Below are 18,977 nucleotides of genomic sequence, written 5' to 3'. Positions count from 1 at the left end.
AGATCTCTGCAGGGTAAATCCAGACAGCTAGCTAGACTATCTGTCGAATCTGACTTTTCTGTTTCCAATTTCCTTCCCGAGGCTATTTTGCAGAGGCACCGTTGCTCCGTCCGGCGCTTAGCGCTGCCCAAGATGATTGCGATTGGTTTAAAGAAATGCCAATAAACCAGAGCACGTTTTTCTGCCATCCCAGAATGCTGTGTGAACTAGCCAGACTGTTCTCCGCGGCACTGTGGAGGAAGGTCTGACAATGCGAGACTACCTCTGCCCTTTCCAGGGAATGTTGCCACAAACACCCAGTTCGTAATACTGCAAACGCGAGGGCTTTCATCAGTGGGCCATAGGCTCAATCACCATTGTGTTGCCTCATTCGGCGATAGATAGGGACTTAACAGACATCTATTTAAATAAAAATCTTTGAGATTATTCCTTTAAAACAACTGCAACATTAAACAACATTATTCCTTTAAAATCTGTTTTTCTGATGTCGGCCTCTTGAGGCTGTGAATAATGACAACAAATGACAAGTATATGAAGGCAAAGGCGGAAGTAGTGGGATGTTGTTGAAGTGCCACAAAACAAAAAGGAGGTCAGGGTGGATGGTTGGGGCATACAAAGTGTGCCGATAACTGCTGTTTGCATCCTGTTCTCTACCAGCAGTCATTGCGGTTTCTTTTAACCACAACTACCGATCCTTTACTAAGTAGTTTAGTTGCCTAAACTTGACCAAACCTTAACCATAGAGGTGGCACATCAGAAAACCTCCATATGAATCTCTTATGGACAAATTCGGAAGGCATTGAAAAGAATACTTGTTTTGTTGTTTAGGTTGGAGGACTTGTTGCTTTACACTGTGTGTAATATTAAAGAAATTCTAACAAAAGTGATAATATCACAGAGTGATAATATCAAACAAGACATTGTTGCAATACACGCTGCCACCCACACAGATTCCTTCTACATTGTTCTACAAACTAAAACATATGCTGTAATAAAACAAAATGATACCCATTGTGACTTTAACACAAAGTCCAAGGATAAACTTCCCAGTGCACAGCAAGACAGACATTTATATATAGTATATATTCAACAGTAAACACAACATGAATTGAAAAGATCTCTGAGATATATGGGGAAATATAAAGAGAATATAGAGTACAGGCTGATGTGTAGTGACATGATTTTTCTTTTAGAGTGATATGCTCTGAGATGAATCGCTACTGTAGCTGAGTCTCAATGATTGATGCTTCCCTCACAATCAGTTGAGAGATGGCACAGTGACAGACAGGATGCAAATTGTAAATCTCTTTGAAATGTCATGACTGACTGGCATGCTCTAAGAGAGACGAGACATAAAGATGTTGGGGGTGTATTTTGGGAGAGAAAAATATGTATTTACTGTAAAGGGAAGATTTCAGCTTCTGCTATTTGAATTGCTCAAGTATAGCAAGATAGACTGATCGTGTCTATCACAGTACAGCAAGAGTGTCTCACACCAGAGGGCAGAGATGGACATTACACCCACATGGAGACACAAAGCAAAAAGCTCTTTGAAGTCAAGCAAAACACAGATCATTCAAACTGATACAATTCATGACAAATATGCTGGTGCCCAGTGAGCTCAGCAGTCCTGACACGGTCTATATTTCCAGGGCGAGTTTGAGGCTAATGTGCACCACATTACTTGGATCTCTTATACATCACTTGGCATCCTAAGTGGCTCTCTCATAACTGCCAAAGGAGGTGCCGCAAAGTCATAACTTAATGTGATACACATGGCTGCTGGCCAAAACAGCCACTGACTTCTCTGCTGTTTGGACACTCGAGATTGATGAGAGGTATGAAGGGGCATTTCTACGCCTTGGTGAGTCTCACCCATGATTCTCCAGGAGCTGCTAGCTCTTTCCCCATGTTTCACAATGATGAAAATATTTTTTGCCAGATGTCAATATCTTCCATATGGATGTGCTGTATAATGTATACATCATGTTTCCAAACTGTGAGACACCAGATATGGAGGCCTGTCATCCTGTCAGCTACATTAATGGTTTGAGAAAACATAATAATCCCATTAGCAATTGTTTGCCCTCTGTCAAATATAATTAAAAGCACACGCTGCTCCAATGTTCAGCAATGTAAAGCGAATGCCAAAGAAAACCAAACACATCAATTCATAGAATTTCATGGCTGATAGCATATCTTGTCATGATAATAAACACGTTTTCCTGCTATGACCTTTCATGCTGCGTCTCTTGACAGATTGTTATGACTGTTATCACTCAGTCAGCTCATTTATTTTAATATGCATTAAACAGTGAAGCGGGGGGGGGGGAGTCTCCATATGTATATCGTATAAGCCGTTTTAGCCGATGCACAAACAGCTGTGTAGGTGGACAGTGAGTAAGCAGAGCTGCAGCTGTGAACTCTGGTTAAGGGAGACTGTTCAAAAAGAAAAGGACTGGCTCAACAGTGTCAGTGTACACTGCGACAACATGTTTTAAGTTCACTCTTGAGTTAAAACTAAGACTTTTTTCATTTATTATATAAGCTCCCTAGCTACAGTTTATATTAACTTTACATTCTGTGAGATATGAAAGTCAATCAGTGAACTGCTTAAGTTGTGTAATCCATCACAGTAAACATCTTGCCTCCATTTATTTTTGTCAGGGTGTTGTTATCATTGCAAAGTGAAGATTGATGTGAAAAAAAACTCATAATGACAATGTAATTTTGACAAAAATAAATGCAAAGTTGATGTATACTGACACAGATTACATATCACTGGCAGATAATAAAGAGATTTTTTTTTTACACAGTACAGACATTAATGGAAGCCATTGGCTGCCTGGAAGGTCAGAAAAACATATTTAAAAAATGAAAACATAACAGCATGGTATGAAAATGGTTAGCAGTGATGTAAAGTATACTTGTTGTGAGATAAAACATGCAAAATCACTCGTATGGCCCATTATTCAAATCCTTATTCTATAGCTAACATTTGAAAGTTCAACAGCTATCTATTCAGAATGATTGCTTGGCCTGACAACGCAAATGGATGGTGGTTGGCTTGTTGGCAACCACCTTACGAATGTGAACAGGGGGCAGAGAGCCAAAACAATATTTGAACTTGGTTCCCCCTTTTTTCCCATGCATTCCAGCTGGTGGTGCAGAGATAAGCAGCAGCCTCGGCTGATGAGCTTCAACCAACAAAAAGCATCATTTTAACCTACAAAGATAAAACAGGATATTTCCACACTTGACTCACTCGTTCTGTTATCGTGTGATTACACAGGGCATAAACACACATTTAGATGTATAAAACGCTGCATTAACAGTCTCTGGCAGTAAATTGTTAATCTTGTTAAGCCAATGTTAGATGTTTTAAGCACTTGAAGACTTTATAAACCTTGTAATTGAGCTCATTGCGTTCACAATGTCTGACATACTGATCACTGGGGACTGTCAAAAATTATTCAGCAATTACTGAATTTAAAAAAAGAACTTTTCATTGGCATTCATTTGACATAGTCCTGTCTTTGAGAAACAGCTCACTGAACATGCCCTTGTAAAAACTTGACATCGCTCTTGTGAAATGTGCTTTCTCTGTTGTTGTGAAAAGCCATTCTCACTGTGGGAGCCATGTGTGTGTACCCTGCACCAGCTCCAGCTAGATCTGTCAGGCAAACATTAAGGTTTGAATGGCCTAAGCACAACTTTCAGGCCGATATTTGTTCAAAACAGCAATAAAAGAGAGGGGCTGATAAGTGCTTTGGTAGGTAAAATGTAATTCAGATAAGGATGAGGAACAAAGTGCAAGCATGCCAACCATATAGAGATGGCCACATTAGACACATGGGGTCACACAGCTGGTCTTTCTGCATTTTGTGTGCTGTGTGCTTCTGTCATGATGGAAGTGCCAGATGTATACGTGAGAAAAGTGCCAGGAGTCCGAATTTTTCAAGGACAATTGTGCCTGTTCACTCAGGCTGTGCATCAGGCTGCACTTTGATGTGTCAGCTTCACATACCTGGTTGACAGGGGAGGAAAGATGTGCGACTGGCAATTGAAGTGTTCAAACAGCATGCCAGAGGAACATCAGCAGTAGCTCTTTATTTATGTTTGAAGGGCCAAAATACCAAGAGGGGCAGATGACTGCTGCATGTAAGAGCTTTGCAACAGTTCAAGTGCTGTAAAATATGAAAATAATTTAACAGAAAAACCTGCATAACCACAATATCTCCTTTTTGTCCCAGCCAGGGTACAAAGTAAAAATTCCTCCAAATTAAAAGGAATAATTAGATACAATTAGGCAACTATGCTTATTTTATGTCTTCCCGAGACTTAGATGTGGATTCTATGATTAAAACAACATCAGCTGAGCTTCCGAGGTGCTGGTATGTAGATTGTGTTACCTTCTGACAGAGCCAAGATAGCTGGCTGTAGGTATATATTTAATATACAGACAGCAGAGTGGTATCAATCTTCTCATCTAACTCTAGTGTGATATGTGTATTTCCAGACAGGGGTCTTCAACGCTTTTTAAGCCAAGGACCCCTTAACTGAAAGAGAGACGGAGCATGGACCCCCTACTACATATATTGTATAAAATTAAGTTGCGTATTAAACTCGGCCTACAATTACGTGGAGGGCGGCCTAAAGCCTTTAGGCATACCTTTTTTAGTGCAGAGAATACTAAGCTTTTAAAATAGCCTTAGGTGGCCAGGTTAGCTCAGTTGGTAGAGCAGGCACACATATATAGAGGTTTACTCCTCGACGTCATTACCCTCTCTCTCCCCTTTCAAGTCTTCATCTGTCCTGTGGAAATAAAGGCCTAAAATGCCCACAAAAATTTAGCATAAAAGAAAATAAGCCTTATAATTGTTGGCATGATTTTATAAATCATGTTTTCATTTCAACCTACATGTGGCACAGTAAATCCTCCGGATTAACTGTATCTGTGGATGGCTACCTTAGTGATCACCTTACCTATTAGGCCAGTAAGTGAGCCTATCCTCAGTGGGGATTTATATTTGCTAATGATATGATGGATTCATTGAAAAAAACGTTAAAAAATTAACAATAATTTGGAGGCCCCCCTGCATTGACTATGAGGACGCCCTAGGGGTCCTGGACACCCTGTTGAAGGTATGCTTTAAGATATAGAAAATGGTGAAATACTGCAGCCTATTTTTTTCAAAAGTGCAGTAGAGTCACAACAAGTCAAACAGAGTTTCTTCTCAAATCCCTTGTTCCCTTGCTTGATGATGGCTACAAGTGTGTGTGGGTAAACAGACAGTGTATGTATGTAGCACTCCAGTGTGGCCTCAAAAATGTCCAACTAAAAGCTTTGTAGAGTTACAGAGGCAATTCTATTTTCTATTCAAATGTTCTTGTTTTGTGAGGATTTATGGCACAATGAACTGTAGAATTGCTCTAGTAAGTGGGAGAACAGTGATATATAAATGATATAGTAGATCTTTAACCCATTTAAATGCCTCTGCGTATTTGCATTCATCTTATCCTTTGCTGAGCTCTGTTCAGGGCTAATGCTGATGTTTTTGTCACAGTCAGGCAGTACTGAAACTGGACTGCCCCAGCCTATGGAGGCCACCTGCTGAATAAAGATAAATCATACACACATGCATAGGAAGACGCCAAGCTGCCATTAGGTACTCTAAGCCCGTTAAAAATGTAAAGCTTCTCTGACAAGCAGACAGAGACAAGGCAGGCAGGAGTCGAGAGCATCAAAGCTGCACATGAAGACGAGGGCTACGACACAGGGCACATTAAAGCTTGTGCGAAAAAAGCGACGCAATGTTTTTCACTGGGACCAAATTTCCTGTTTTCTTTATCACGTTCACGCGTCTCCCACTTCCCTTTTTCATGGACGGTGAAGGAGATGTTGCCGTTAGTGTTTCCTCGCTCCTCTGTAGTTTTGTCCCTGATCAGTCACATGACAGGAACAGGAAAAGAGGAACCTTGTGTAAACAAATAGTTTGGCAGAAAGGATGCGACGTGGGCGTCCTTCAAAAATACAGACACAGGTTTTCACAGATATAGTAATTGTAATTAGGTACCTGTGCTGTTGCTTTGTGGTTATTTGCTGTATAAATGCCTATGCATGTATATTCAGCTCTGACTCCCCTTCAATGGACACAAATCACACAGAGTTAAACCCAATTGAATGAGACAGCAAAAGTATTCCATACTAGAACTGTATTGCACTTTAAAAAAAAAAAAAAAAAAAACATGTAAGTGACAGTGCAGCTAGTTATTTCAGTGACACAGTATCTGGCAAAGGGCCAAGGCTGGGAAACTCTGAAATAGCCCTGTATGTCCGGCGAAGGACAGGAGGCCATGCAGGCCATGAAGCAGACCTGCACTCTGGATGTGGAGTCAGCCGGCCTCATGCTATAACATACTCCCTCTCTCTCTCACTCTGAAAGAGTCATCTGGACACAAGGCCGGGCCAAAGCCAGGCGACGGACTGACTGGCAGCCAGGCTTTGATTTCATTGTTACTACAGAGTAGGATGACATCCACCACGTCCCTGTCCTCTCCACTAATAGGGGAGTTAGGCCTTTCCAACATCCTGCCAGAGGAGGGTTGCGAAATTAAGGATGCGGCGACACGCCATCTGGTCCAGCTTCCTATGTTTAAAACCTCTGTCCCTGACTAAATCTTCCTGTACCTGCCTCACAGGCACACCGGACAATTCAAGCTCTTCCTCTGTGGGGATCCCTTTTTTTTCTGCATGTCATCATTTTCGTTTTTGAGAAATGTTTTCCCCTGGTAAATGCTCTGTCCTGGCTCCTGGCGATAACATTTCTGTTGTGAAACTTCTATAATTTCTCTTTTAGTACAAGCAAATGCCAACGATTAGCACAGTCCGCGCCTGCTGTGATGTTTTGCATGCTCCTAAAACTCATGCTGCGACTGTTCAGAGGGCCAAACTTGCCCATTACTGCGCTTGTTACCTAAGTCCTGGAGATTCAGGCCATAAACAAGTATGTGCTGCCTTGTCAGATGTCCCAGTGAAGTAAATCACTGCGGCAGCTTAAGTTGCCGTAGACAACAAGGGCAAAGTAGGGAGTGCTGGGTCAACAATTATGGTGCTGAATGCCTAAAGCGAGGGAAGCTGGTAATTTCCTCAGGCTTTGCCAATGGACTCTTTCCCATGAACCTCAAGCGACCTCCAATGACAAGGCAAGAGGTATGAGTGACCAATGAAATGCTACACGGACTTCCAAGTCACAACCCTTTACACACACATCTGCCTTTGAGTAGCAATTTAAATGTAATAGCGATGGTGGAAGTGCTCTAAATGGTGCTTGTTTCTAAGCAACGCATGCACTTTGGAGTGTGTTAATATCCGTGTAACAGCCAACGTGTCCCAAGATCCAGTTTCTACCTTCAGAACGTGTAATCAACCAATAAAGGCAATAGACGCCACAAAGCAATTCAGTGTCTGTCAACGCTGGCCGTTACAGATGCTGAATCTCCTTATTTGGCCTTGCATTACAACGTCAAGAGAACAACTAGGTAAGTATGTGTAGCTGTAAAGTCCCGAATTACTCTGGACTGCCTAATTTGTTGATAAACCCCTCCCTGCCAAATGAAATGCGACCTCTACTAGCTCGGCAAGATTTAAGATGAGCAGAAAAATGTGCAGCAGTCCTTGTGACCATTTTTTGTCAACCATTAATGTTAGCTGCAGTGACATATCATTTATTTCATCTTCGACGTAAAAGCACTTATACGTTTAATTGTGCACGCTCAGTCTTACCATGGGTGTGTTAATTCACTCATTGAGTTATAGCTCAAGTGCTCACAAAAATTGATTACTGACTGTCTATGTGCTCTGCTGGCTGCAGTATGAAACTCAGGCATGATAGAAAGGACAGAGAGAGAGAGAGAGAGAGAGAGAGAGAGAGAAAGAGAGAGAGAGAGAAAATCAATAGGTAAACCTTCTCTGCGTGGTAATTATTCCAAGTGTGGGGAAGTGTTAAGAATGCTAAGAAACGTATACATTGTTGGAGCAGAATGTGTGCCTTTATCCCGTATTTAAATTACATCACATTTCCCCCCTCTCTATGATAACCAGATTTTCAGCCTGCATAAACACTTTTGATTACCGATGTGGTCGCACAAAAATGTCAAACTAACCAGTTCTTTTCTAGCATAATCCGGCCCTAAGAGTCTACGACCGGGCTAGCAGTTTTGCAAGGCCGTACATAGGCACAGCAGTGGCTTAATTGTGCGTGTTAGCATGCTAACATTTGCTTATTAGCAGTAAACACAAAGTCCAACCAATGTCATTAAATTATCAAATTTGTTACACACATTAATGGTGTAGCTGGTAAATGTATTGTGTATAGCCTACTGCTTAATCTATAATAATATCATCATCATTTATTAGTGGATTATATTTTTTATTAATAATCTAAATCTGCAAAGTAGAGTAATGTCATGGCAGGTGTAATTGCTCAGGAACCAAGGGATAGCGCAGTGTGAAGTTTGAAGTTGTTCCATTCCGAACAGACACATGTTCAACAAGCAGTGCACTAGTTTAACTAAAAGCATACAAATTTAAACCTAATGGTGGCACTGGAGGAAAAGTCCAGGGATCAGCAAAAGCAGTGGATTCAATCCCTGTAGGACCATGAAAGTCTGTAAAAAAAAAAAAAATGGCAATATGTCCAATAGTTGTTGAGATATTTTAGTGGTAGAGCGACCAACAGATACACATTGCCACCTGATGCCACACGTAGAACCACACGCAGAGCCATGCATCTAGCATGGCTAAAAACTGGGCACAGAAAATATGGAGGGGTCAGAAATATGAAAAACACAAATACCACAGATGGTTTTCATCAACTATCTAACACCAATTTAGACACATATTTGGCCTATGCTGCAGATTCCTGGTGTTGAAAGAGCTTATCTCTCAGCTCTAGTCATATTTGGGGTGTTGGTGCTTTAGCATGATGAGAAAGTGAGTGACCAGACATCCTAATGCCCAAGGGGCCTCACTACTTCATGCCAGTGATGAGTGAGGCACCGGACTCCCTATTTATTTGGACTTTACTGCAGAGCGATTCCCACACGGAGCAGCAGCAGCAGCAGCAGCAGCAGCATTCCTCTCTCATCCGAGCTGCTCTCCAGCTGATAGAACCAGATATGCAAGGACAGACGCCGAGGGTCCGCTCCTCAGAGTCCTGATGTTGAATCCTGAGATCAGCACTGAGGATAAGGGGCTATTGTTGGCTAAAACAACTCGACCCCTACAAGTGGACGACTAGAATAATACCCATAGTTTTAGAGTCAGATTTCTGGGATGATCTGATCAAGCGGAGGTATGCGTACAGAAAACACTCTGCTAAAAGCAATATCAACACTATGCACCCAAGACGCAGAGTAAGCCAAAGATCATTCAGCTCTAGAGCTCAGCTTTAGAAAAAAAAGATTGACTCATATGTGTGTCTTTCACATGTGACTGGGAAGGTTTTCAATAGCCAATTATGCTGCAACAAAAACAACGAAATTAAGAGATGAATTAATCAATGAGTTATTTAAAATTCATTTCAGTGGTATCCTATACCAACGAGGTTGCACCAAGACGTCTTTTTTTTTTTTTTTTTTTTTTAATGAGACCGATTTTTTTTGTAGCTGTGCAAGAAATGTTTTGGAACCATAATAATTCAAACCAGAGACTGAGCGTGACAGGAAGATGGTAGAAAATGGCTCGGGGTGAAATCCATAAATGCAGCTGCTGCATAAATTGCACCCCCACCCCCCTCCCCTCCCCTTAAACGACAATGACTTCTGGGCTGGCAGGTCTGCAATCCACTCTCCTTCAATCACACGCTCCGATCAGAGTAAGGTGGCAGGGCTCTGACTATGCTTGCATAAGACTCTGACTCAGTTTTTAATGTCACACATTTGTATTTTGTTGAAAAGATATTTGGGGGTTAAGAAGGTTAACAAAACCTATCTGACTAAAGACAAATATGATTATTTAGTATTTAAAATATGAGCTATTTAATCAATTGAGACTTTTTCTTTATAAAATGCGTAAGTTGTTTAACGAGAGATTCTTAAAGGCAGAACAGACAAAAGGTAAAAGGTTCACCTTGTCTTTCTTGGAGTTGTGTCATGCTTTGTATTCACAAGGGGGGGGGGAAATACTGAAAAGAATCCTTTTACATGAATTCTACATATCCATTATGTCAAGAATATGATCAACCCTTACATAAGGCTGCATCATTAGAAAAAAAAATCTCTGAACCTTGTCCTCACCTCTCCACCTCGACGTGGCACTCGATCTTAGGTACATACTGTGAGGCTGTAATTGAAAGATGTGCCTCACTGATATGAAGCTGATGGTTCTTTCAGCCTGCAGGGTAGTTCTGAGATATTGGTTATTGTCCATTATGCGTTCAGTGTCGACTGAGAAAGATGGGGGCCCTGCATGGTTGAACGAACGGGGCTGCCAGCAAGTCTTTCAACAGATAACACCACACACATTCGCTAAAAAGCACATCAGTTTTGTGTGATGACACAAGTGTCAGACGGAGCTTTGCAATTTCAAGGTACACATTGTGGATTCATGGAAAACTCCTATGTGTATTGTTTGAGTTTTCTCTTCGTTTTGAATACCGCAAAAGTTTGGATACACCCTCAAAGGGACTTGTGGCCATGGGAAAAAAGACGAGAGACTCAATTTGTCGCACAATAGAAAATCTATCATTACTGTTACTGAGGGCAGTGATTCCCCTGAAATGGATTTTGTGATGCCATAATCTGCACTCCTCTCTGAAAAAAAAAAAAAAAAACCAGAGCCCCTGTTTATCTGTTCCTACAAATGTACGTGACCCACCCAGCACAGCTCAGTGATATTTATGAAAGGAGCGAGAGCCATCCCTCCACCCCGGAGTCATGATTCAGATAGCCATATGGCGACTGCCCCTCACAAAACTATTCCCTGTTCTATATGAACAGCTGTTCAACAGCAATCAGTGATGAACAACTCAAACATACACACTGAGTCACTGAGCAAAACTGCAAACAATCTCAGCCATGCTCCCAGTCAACAAAGTCGATCAGAGGGCCCTGTTTCAAGGATCTAATATGAAATAGTACACTGAAAACAACGTGCTTTAGATGATCTAGTCTCAGTTGTACTTGTTTTGTGAATTTTCTAGAAACACAAGTGACTACACAGCACACATGGTGACAGATCACACTCAGAATAACCCTGCAATTCCTGAAACAAGTTGATTTGCATTCAAAGCAAGTGACATTCTCTCACCTCTCACTCGCTTTACAAAAATAAGATTACCAAAAAAGTAAACCACTCTCTCACCCAGAGATTTGAAGGCATCTGACCCCCCTCCCTCCTCCACTCCACATGTCAGTCCTCTCCTCCCACCCTGCCTCTAAAATGTGACCTACATACATACACCCTTATCCAAAGTCACTCAAATTCAACATAATAGATAGAATCTGTTCTTTTTCTTCTCCTTCTGAGTTAAGCATCATCAATTAGCATCTTTATCAAACGCAAAAAAACAGCATGCCTCCCCCTAGTGCCTATCTGCATGTAGCCTCGAAGACTTCCACTGGGTTCTTCTTAATTCAGTCCCACACTGGGAATGAATTATGAATTATGAAGGAATTCATGTGCACTGTGAACTACCAACAGAAAGCAGGCTATGTGCTAAGATTGAAATATGTTGCGTTAAATATCAATAATAAAAAATAAAAAATACCCCACCCCTTTTAAAATTAGGCTAATTAAACAGAAAGTACGCGTCATTAAGAAAAGCGTAAATTCGGGATGTCCCTGGCTTCAGATTAGGACCGCAGTTTGACATGAATACAACTTGTACGCCTCTAGAAATACAACTTTAACCAACCTAGGATCAATAATTTACCGAAAGGCAGTGTCAACAGTCAGCTCATTTTTTTCACTCATAAAAAGTTATGCGCTCAAAAGTTTCAGACTCACTGTAAAGCTCTCCCCTCACCTGAGGCATATGCTATTCCAATCAAAGTCCGACAGAAAAGCGTAAAATCTGTCTTCATCTCCAGATCTCCGGTCCAGAAGCGCAGAAGCTTGAGCGCTTTTTGTTATAAAAAAAAAAAGGTCTTTAGTCTGAATGCTGGTGGAGACCCTAGAGAGGTGGTTTGAATGAATGTCCGTGGATGGGGTAAAAACTCAGGTGAACGTCGGCCAATCGATGCCTGTCTGCTGCTGCTCTGCACAGAGTGGACAGCGCCGAAATGCTGAGGAAAAGGAAGAAAAAAAAACGTCTTTTACCCCCGTTTTGTCAAAAGGATGCACAAGGCACTGAATGGGATTTACAATTGATTTCCCTTTCCTTTGCTCGTGACTGGAGCGCATGCACACCCAACCATCCAGTTCATAAAACGTGTGTGTGTGTGTGTGTGTGTGTGTGTGTGTGTGTGTGTGTGTGTGTGTGTGTGTGTGTGTGTGTGTGTGTGTGTGTGTGTGTGTGTGTGTGTGTGTGTGCGTGCTTGGGGGGGTTTCCCCTAACATCCATGACACATTTTAGGTATGAGGTATTTGTACTTTACTTGACTATTTCCATTTTGTGCAACTTTATACTACTCCACGACACCTCAGAGGCAAATATTGTACATTCTCCTCACTTTAGTTACTTTGCAGATTACATTTTTGCATCGCCCTTCTGTCCAGTGAAACACATGGTTGGTTATTTGAAGTGTAACATGTTCTAACAAACTGAAGGATGACGTGTTCCTTGTTTTCTCTGTTGAACTCCTAAGCTAAATAAACTATTTTAGACCCCAACTTGGATTAGCTGGAAAGCGCATCGTCACAAAGGGCTGTTTTGCTGACACCATGAAAAGTTGACTTTTTAGAGTTACGTGGTTCTCACAGGACGGCAACGCAACAAACATATGGTGATCTTATGCACTGCTATAGATTAAACTACCCAACAGTATATAAAGGAGTTGAAAATGAGCACAACCTTAAAGGTCCCATGGCATGAAAATTTCACTTTATGAGGTTTTTTAACATTAATATGCTTTCCCCCAGCCTGCCTATGGTCCCCCCAGTGGCTAAAAATGGCGATAGGTGTAAACCGAGCCCTGGGTATCCTGCTCTGCCTTTGAGAAAATGAAAGCTCAGATGGGCCGATCTGGAATCTTGCTCCTTATGAGGTCATAAGGAGCAAGGTTACCTCCCCTTTCTCTGCTTTGCCCGCCCAGAGAATTTGGCCCACCCATGAGAGAGAGACATCATGGCTTTCAAACAAGCAAAGTGGCAGTTGGTCAAGGCCACACCCCCACCCTCCATCTTGCCCCCCCCCCCCTCTCTCTCCTCACAGACACAGAAATGACACATACTAAGGAAAGCTCATTGTGGGACTGGCTCTAGTGGCTGTAATTCTGCAGAGACTTCAGATACAGTATTAGGGGACCACTAAGACCTATATAAAAGAGACTTCAGATACAGTATTAGGGGACCACTAAGGTCTATATAAAAGAGACTTCAGATACAGTATTAGGGGACCACTAAGGCCTATATAAAAGAGACTTCAGATACAGTATTAGGGGACCACTAAGGTCTATATAAAAGAGACTTCAGATACAGTATTAGGGGACCACTAAGACCTATATAAAAGAGACTTCAGATACAGTATTAGGGGACCACTAAGGTCTATATAAAAGAGACTTCAGATACAGTATTAGGGGACCACTAAGGCCTATATAAAAGCATCCAAAGAGCACCATGTCATGGGACCTGTAAAATGCAACATACACATTAATGCAGCAGTGATATTAATCCGGAACCACAATATTAAAACGTCAGTGTTTTACTATTAAACATGATGTTTCTGGATTAATATTACATTACAGGGAACATTTTTTGCATAATGAGTAGTTGCTTATAATACTTACATACTTTTACTTAGATAAGGTTTTGAATTACTAAATAGTATTATAGTACATATATATATAGTAGTATTAGCAAAGGATCTGAGTACTTCACTGTGTCTAGGATAACAAAGGACAATACAACGCACAATAAGAATACTATAATCTCCATGATCAGAGAATGTATGATGCCGTTTAAGAGATGTGGATTTCCATGTGTTGCTTTAGTGCAACACTGTTCGACATTGACTTTCATTCCTTGGGGGTTTTCAAGGCATTTAAATTCCTCCTGACATCCATTCAAACGCTCAGCAGGTATTCCTAATACCATCAGACATTCGTATAAAGCCACCACAGGAGTACAACAGTGTCACCAAGGAAGGGAACAAAATACCACAGCCCCTGGAGGAATATTAGAAGACTATTACATGATATTTTCTCCTTTGGTCGGCTGTCTTTTATCCTCAGAATAATGTGACCAGCCTCGAACTCTTCTGACACCATAATGTAAATGCCAGTTTTATCTGTTAAGGCCAAATGTCTGTCATAAATTAGAGGTTAAAAAGTTATCTTTTTTTTCATCCAGACAATCTACAGCTGAGCAGGGATGCCTTGGGAGTAGCACAGAGTTTGTAATTACTCATCCAAAGAGTCAGATGGAATGATGCCTCCAATTAAACAAAACTGTGCAGAGTTCTTCCAGCCTTGTCTAAGTCCTGTTAACCCCCACAGCCCACAGATCCATCCTCCTCAGAGAGTCCTCCGAGTGAATGAAAAGCATGTACTAAGAGCACCACATGCCCATAGTAAGCTGCTATCCCTGTTTTTTTTTTTACACATAGGGATTTTGAAAATTGAAAACGTGTACACTCACACAAATAAAAAGTCGATAGGGTAGGCTACACAGGGTTTCTGCAGGTTTTACCAAGTCAAATGTAAGACTTTTTAAGACCATTATGAATGAAATAAGACCAGGTTGTGGTTTTCCTGGCTCTCAAGACCTAGGCCAATATCACACATTAAAAAATAAAAAATAAATCAGATGTCAGAGTCTGGAAACATTGTCTGAAACAATTCCCAGATTTCCTCATTCGCATTATAGGACTGGTGTCTAGTCACCCTGTGGAGGACCCAGAGCACCTCCACTCTTAGTGCTGGCTCTGATCCAAAAGCGACACGGAGGTCGCTTAAGGGAGTTTGCAGAGCTGCTGCGTGGGTCAGTGTGGAGGTGAGCTGGGGCTGGTGCCACCATACACTCGGCAGAACTGGCTGGTGGCTGTCGTTTGCTGGAGACCCTTCACAGCAGTTAGATGTTTCTCCCTCTTTGCATGAGACTCCAGCAGCTGTACACCCAATGTTCCCAGTTTAATTGCTTTCTTGCATAAAAAGTAGTAGACTTCAAATAGGCTATGTTGTGTTAGCAAGTGGCTTTAACCAAGCCCTAAATTCATTTTTTTTCAAGCCAAGTATCCTTAAACTTGCACTTCTATATATGTGGTAGGCTACAATCCGAAAGAGACTCGCGCCAATAATAGGAAAGCTGATTGGCTGCAATATAAGATTCATGTTGGTCTCATTTGTAATCGTAATACAGCGGATTACAGTTGGACTAGCGAAAGAAAGAACTACAACACCGTAGAATAAAAAAAAAACATTCTAAAAATACTTTTCAAGGCCTAACATTTAGATTATTAAACTGTATACCTTTTTTAGACTTCAATAAGACCTGATGAATAAGCAGCTTCAAGGTCCAGTCAAACTTCTTATGGAGCAGGCGCCTTTGTAGCTCACCTGGTAGAGCGCGCACCCATATACGGAGGCTCAGTCCTCGACGCAGCGGGCCGGGGTTCGGCTCCAACCTGCGGCCCTTTGCTGAATGTCATTCCCCTCTCTCCCCTTTCATGCCTAAGCTGTCCTATCAAATAAAGGCCTAAAAATGCCCAACAAATAATCTTACGGAGCCACAGAAGAACCAGCATGCATGTTCAAGCCAGTGTAATCAATCACTTCTGCTTTCCAGCACCGTGTGCTGTAAACTGTTAAGAAAAACTAAAAGACGTGTTCGTTTGATTTCTGAGGAGGAAGGAGAGGCCTGGGTCGAATTGAAAGTTAAGCAAAAGGTTTAATGAACAACACGATGAAAACGACAGTCAAAACACAATCAAACATAAAACATGAAACACTGCCAGCAGTGGACTGAAATGACATGCCTCCTCTTCAGAAATTACATCAATCAGTCCTGAATCATTCTCAGGTTCCGAATTATATTCCTGTCTCTCAGGTTAAGGACACACCTCTGAATTTCAGGTTAACTCCAGGTCACAGACAAAGGTCGTTTATCATGGTAGTGCCGATTCTGTTCAAGTTTACAGAGTTTGCATTTCCTTTGTTTCAAATCAAGTCTGGCCCCGCAGGGAGTGGCTCCCCAAAAGTTGTTTAAACAATAAGTCTTCTAGAGCATCTACTTTCATGCTAAATAACAGACATGACCTAATTAATTCTTTAGAAGCTTGAGTTTGGGGTGAGGCAGACAAATGCTAATTAGTGTGGTGTGATGCAATCGGTTGATTCAGTGTTTTTTCTAGCTACAGTGTTCATTTAACTAAAAGTATACATCACCACATGGTTTAACTTTTTATAACCTAACAAAACTCAATAGTACGCTGTATCTATCTTGGAAATCTATAACAGCAATAATAACACTTGCTGACTCCTTCCTAACTGTGCCTTCCAAACTGCTAAACACCCACCCATCTAACAGCAGCTGTCAATAAGAGAATATGTTTGTTTCTCAATATGATAATGTTGTTATTCCCAATGATTTCGGAACCGTGGAGAACCAGACATCAGGAGTGTGTGGAATAACAGGGAGTCAAAGGGTCATTGCGTGTTATTGTGGGCATACGTTTTCCCCCCAGATCCCTTACGGCAATCCACCTCTCTGACCTTAAAACACAATGTTGTGATTGAATGGTTGTAATTAAAATGCTCTCCTGGTTTCAGGCCCGCAGCGCCCTTGGCTTCAGAGGAACATAAACACACTAAATTGTGTTGATAGCCTAACAAAGCTATGTCCAGGGAGTTACCAAATCTCATTGTGAATATAAAACAGATAGCCTAATGTCAGAAACGCATGAAAACACTCGAATGGCCAATAAAGCAATAAACCGCACACAAGTATCCAGGCGAGCCATTCAGACAACAGTGATAACAAACAATAGGCATCATGCATGATAGCATGATCGCCCCTGCTGTGTCAGATGAAAAGGTTTCGGTTAATAATCCTGCTGGCTCCTGAGAGACAACTGTGGACTCAAGGACTCGTCCTTGAAGTGCCAGCACACCATCCGGTCCATCCTCAGGTCAGGAAACACATGACAGATACACAGCTACTATCATAGGAAGGATGTGGGGCGTGCATGCGACCCGCACGCTCTCTCAGTGAAGTCCATAACCACGACACTGCACTCTGCCAAGCTACTTTAAAGTAGCTGTCACTGTTCAAGAGGGGTTTTGTTTTGTTTTGATTGAGGCAGCCAAAAATTCTCAGAAGTTGTAGGTCATGTTCAATCGGTAAGCGATTATGGCAAGCTTCCTGACTGGAAGCATGTAAATTATTTACCAACCAGTTAGCCATGAAGATAATACGTTGCTGGTCGACAGAAATTCCTCTACGTTGCTATAACTATTGTATTGGAGTTTGAGTTATTTAGTTAACTGGAACTTTTCACAATCCTAAATTCATTTTAAACTGTTTCAATAGTTTTTTGGCCACTTGAGGCCAGCAAAACAACACATCATTGATACATTATCAGGTTATGAAGATAATATAGCTAATGTGTTAGCAAACTGCTGACCATTTAACCATCCAGGAGATAGGCCTACGGAGAGACAATAGCATTCATTTGGAGGCTGTTGTTTCTGTCCACCAGATGAATGTAAGTCCATTATTCACTCTTGTTTTGGTCACCAACTCCTTATGAAAATATCTGGCTCTTTAGCTGCTAAATGCTCCACATTGTTCACCAGCTAGCTAGCTGCTAGCATTGTCTGCTTTTTGGGTGCTGGGTAGGTAACATACAGTGGGTTCATTAGAGCTTTTTTTTAGCTGGAAACAACTGCCTGTTGTTGAAAACAAAGCTGATGAGAGCGGTGAGTGTAAACCAAAGTTGTGGGACAGAAAATCCAAATAACTAGCTAAAAGACACTAATGTGCTCTGTAGAGCTGAGGGGAACTGCAGAGTTGGTTGATAAAGCTCTAAGTGACCCCTTTCAAATTATACTTTGTCTAGTCTCACATTGCCAGACCCTCCTCCACAGCGCTGCGGAGGAGGGTCTGGCTAGTCCACACAGCAGTCCGGGATGGGAGAAAAATGTGCTCTGGTTTATTGGCATTTCTTTAAACCAATCACAATTGTCTTTGGCTGGCACGGTGCCGCTGCAAAATAGCCTCGGGAAGGAACTTGTTTTGGTGGAACATGTGTACGTTTAAAGGTTGTTTTAGTCGTGCAACAGAAAACTCAGATTGGACAGATAGTCTAGCTAGCTGTCTGGATTTACCCTGCAGATATCTGAGAAGCAGTTAACCATAGTCCTCATAAATTTACTGGAGGTTAAAACACAACATTTACAACACAAAGGAAATTTCCGGTGGCACCGGAGCAATCCTGGAAGTGGAACGTTGTGGATATAGACTATACTTTGTCATTTTCCCCACTGTTAACAGAAAATATTGCTAAGTACAGCTTTAATTTTTGATGCCTAATGAGGCTACCTACAATTTAATAACAACAACAATAGAATTACCGCCTGCCGCGGTTAGATGACAATGAAATTGACTTTTGACCTTTTGGATATAAAATGTCATCACTTCATCATTTTATCCTATTAGACATTTGTGTGAAATGTCATAACTGACACAGGAATTCTTGAGTTATGGCCCAAATGTGTTTTGTGAGTTCACAGTGACCTTGAGCTCTGAACTTTGATTAACAAATTCTAATCAGTTCATTCTTGAGTCCAAGTGCACCTTTGTGCCAAATTTCAAGAAT

At 41.5% G+C, this 18,977-nt stretch overlaps 1 protein-coding gene across 2 annotated transcripts in view; it reads right to left on the bottom strand.

The window, feature by feature from the left end:
- The window catches only part of flt4 (fms related receptor tyrosine kinase 4), a 46,322-nt gene extending 33,943 nt beyond the window's left edge, over nucleotides 1-12,379 (bottom strand). Inside the window, exon 1 of one of the 2 annotated variants that reach the window (XM_039813548.1) lies at nucleotides 12,030-12,379. In XM_039813548.1, coding sequence (XP_039669482.1) covers nucleotides 12,030-12,087 — 58 coding nt within the window. In that variant the 5' untranslated portion in view covers nucleotides 12,088-12,379. The remainder of the gene's footprint in view (nucleotides 1-12,029) is intronic. The other variant, XM_039813547.1, reaches the window with a different exon arrangement.
- Between the last annotated feature and the right edge of the window lie 6,598 nt (nucleotides 12,380-18,977).

The sequence above is a fragment of the Perca fluviatilis genome, chromosome 10 (assembly GCF_010015445.1).
Source record: "Perca fluviatilis chromosome 10, GENO_Pfluv_1.0, whole genome shotgun sequence".
Classification (NCBI taxonomy): domain Eukaryota; kingdom Metazoa; phylum Chordata; class Actinopteri; order Perciformes; family Percidae; genus Perca; species Perca fluviatilis.
The sequence above is the reverse complement of the archived record's forward strand: the minus strand, read 5'-3'. Positions and strand labels throughout refer to the sequence as shown.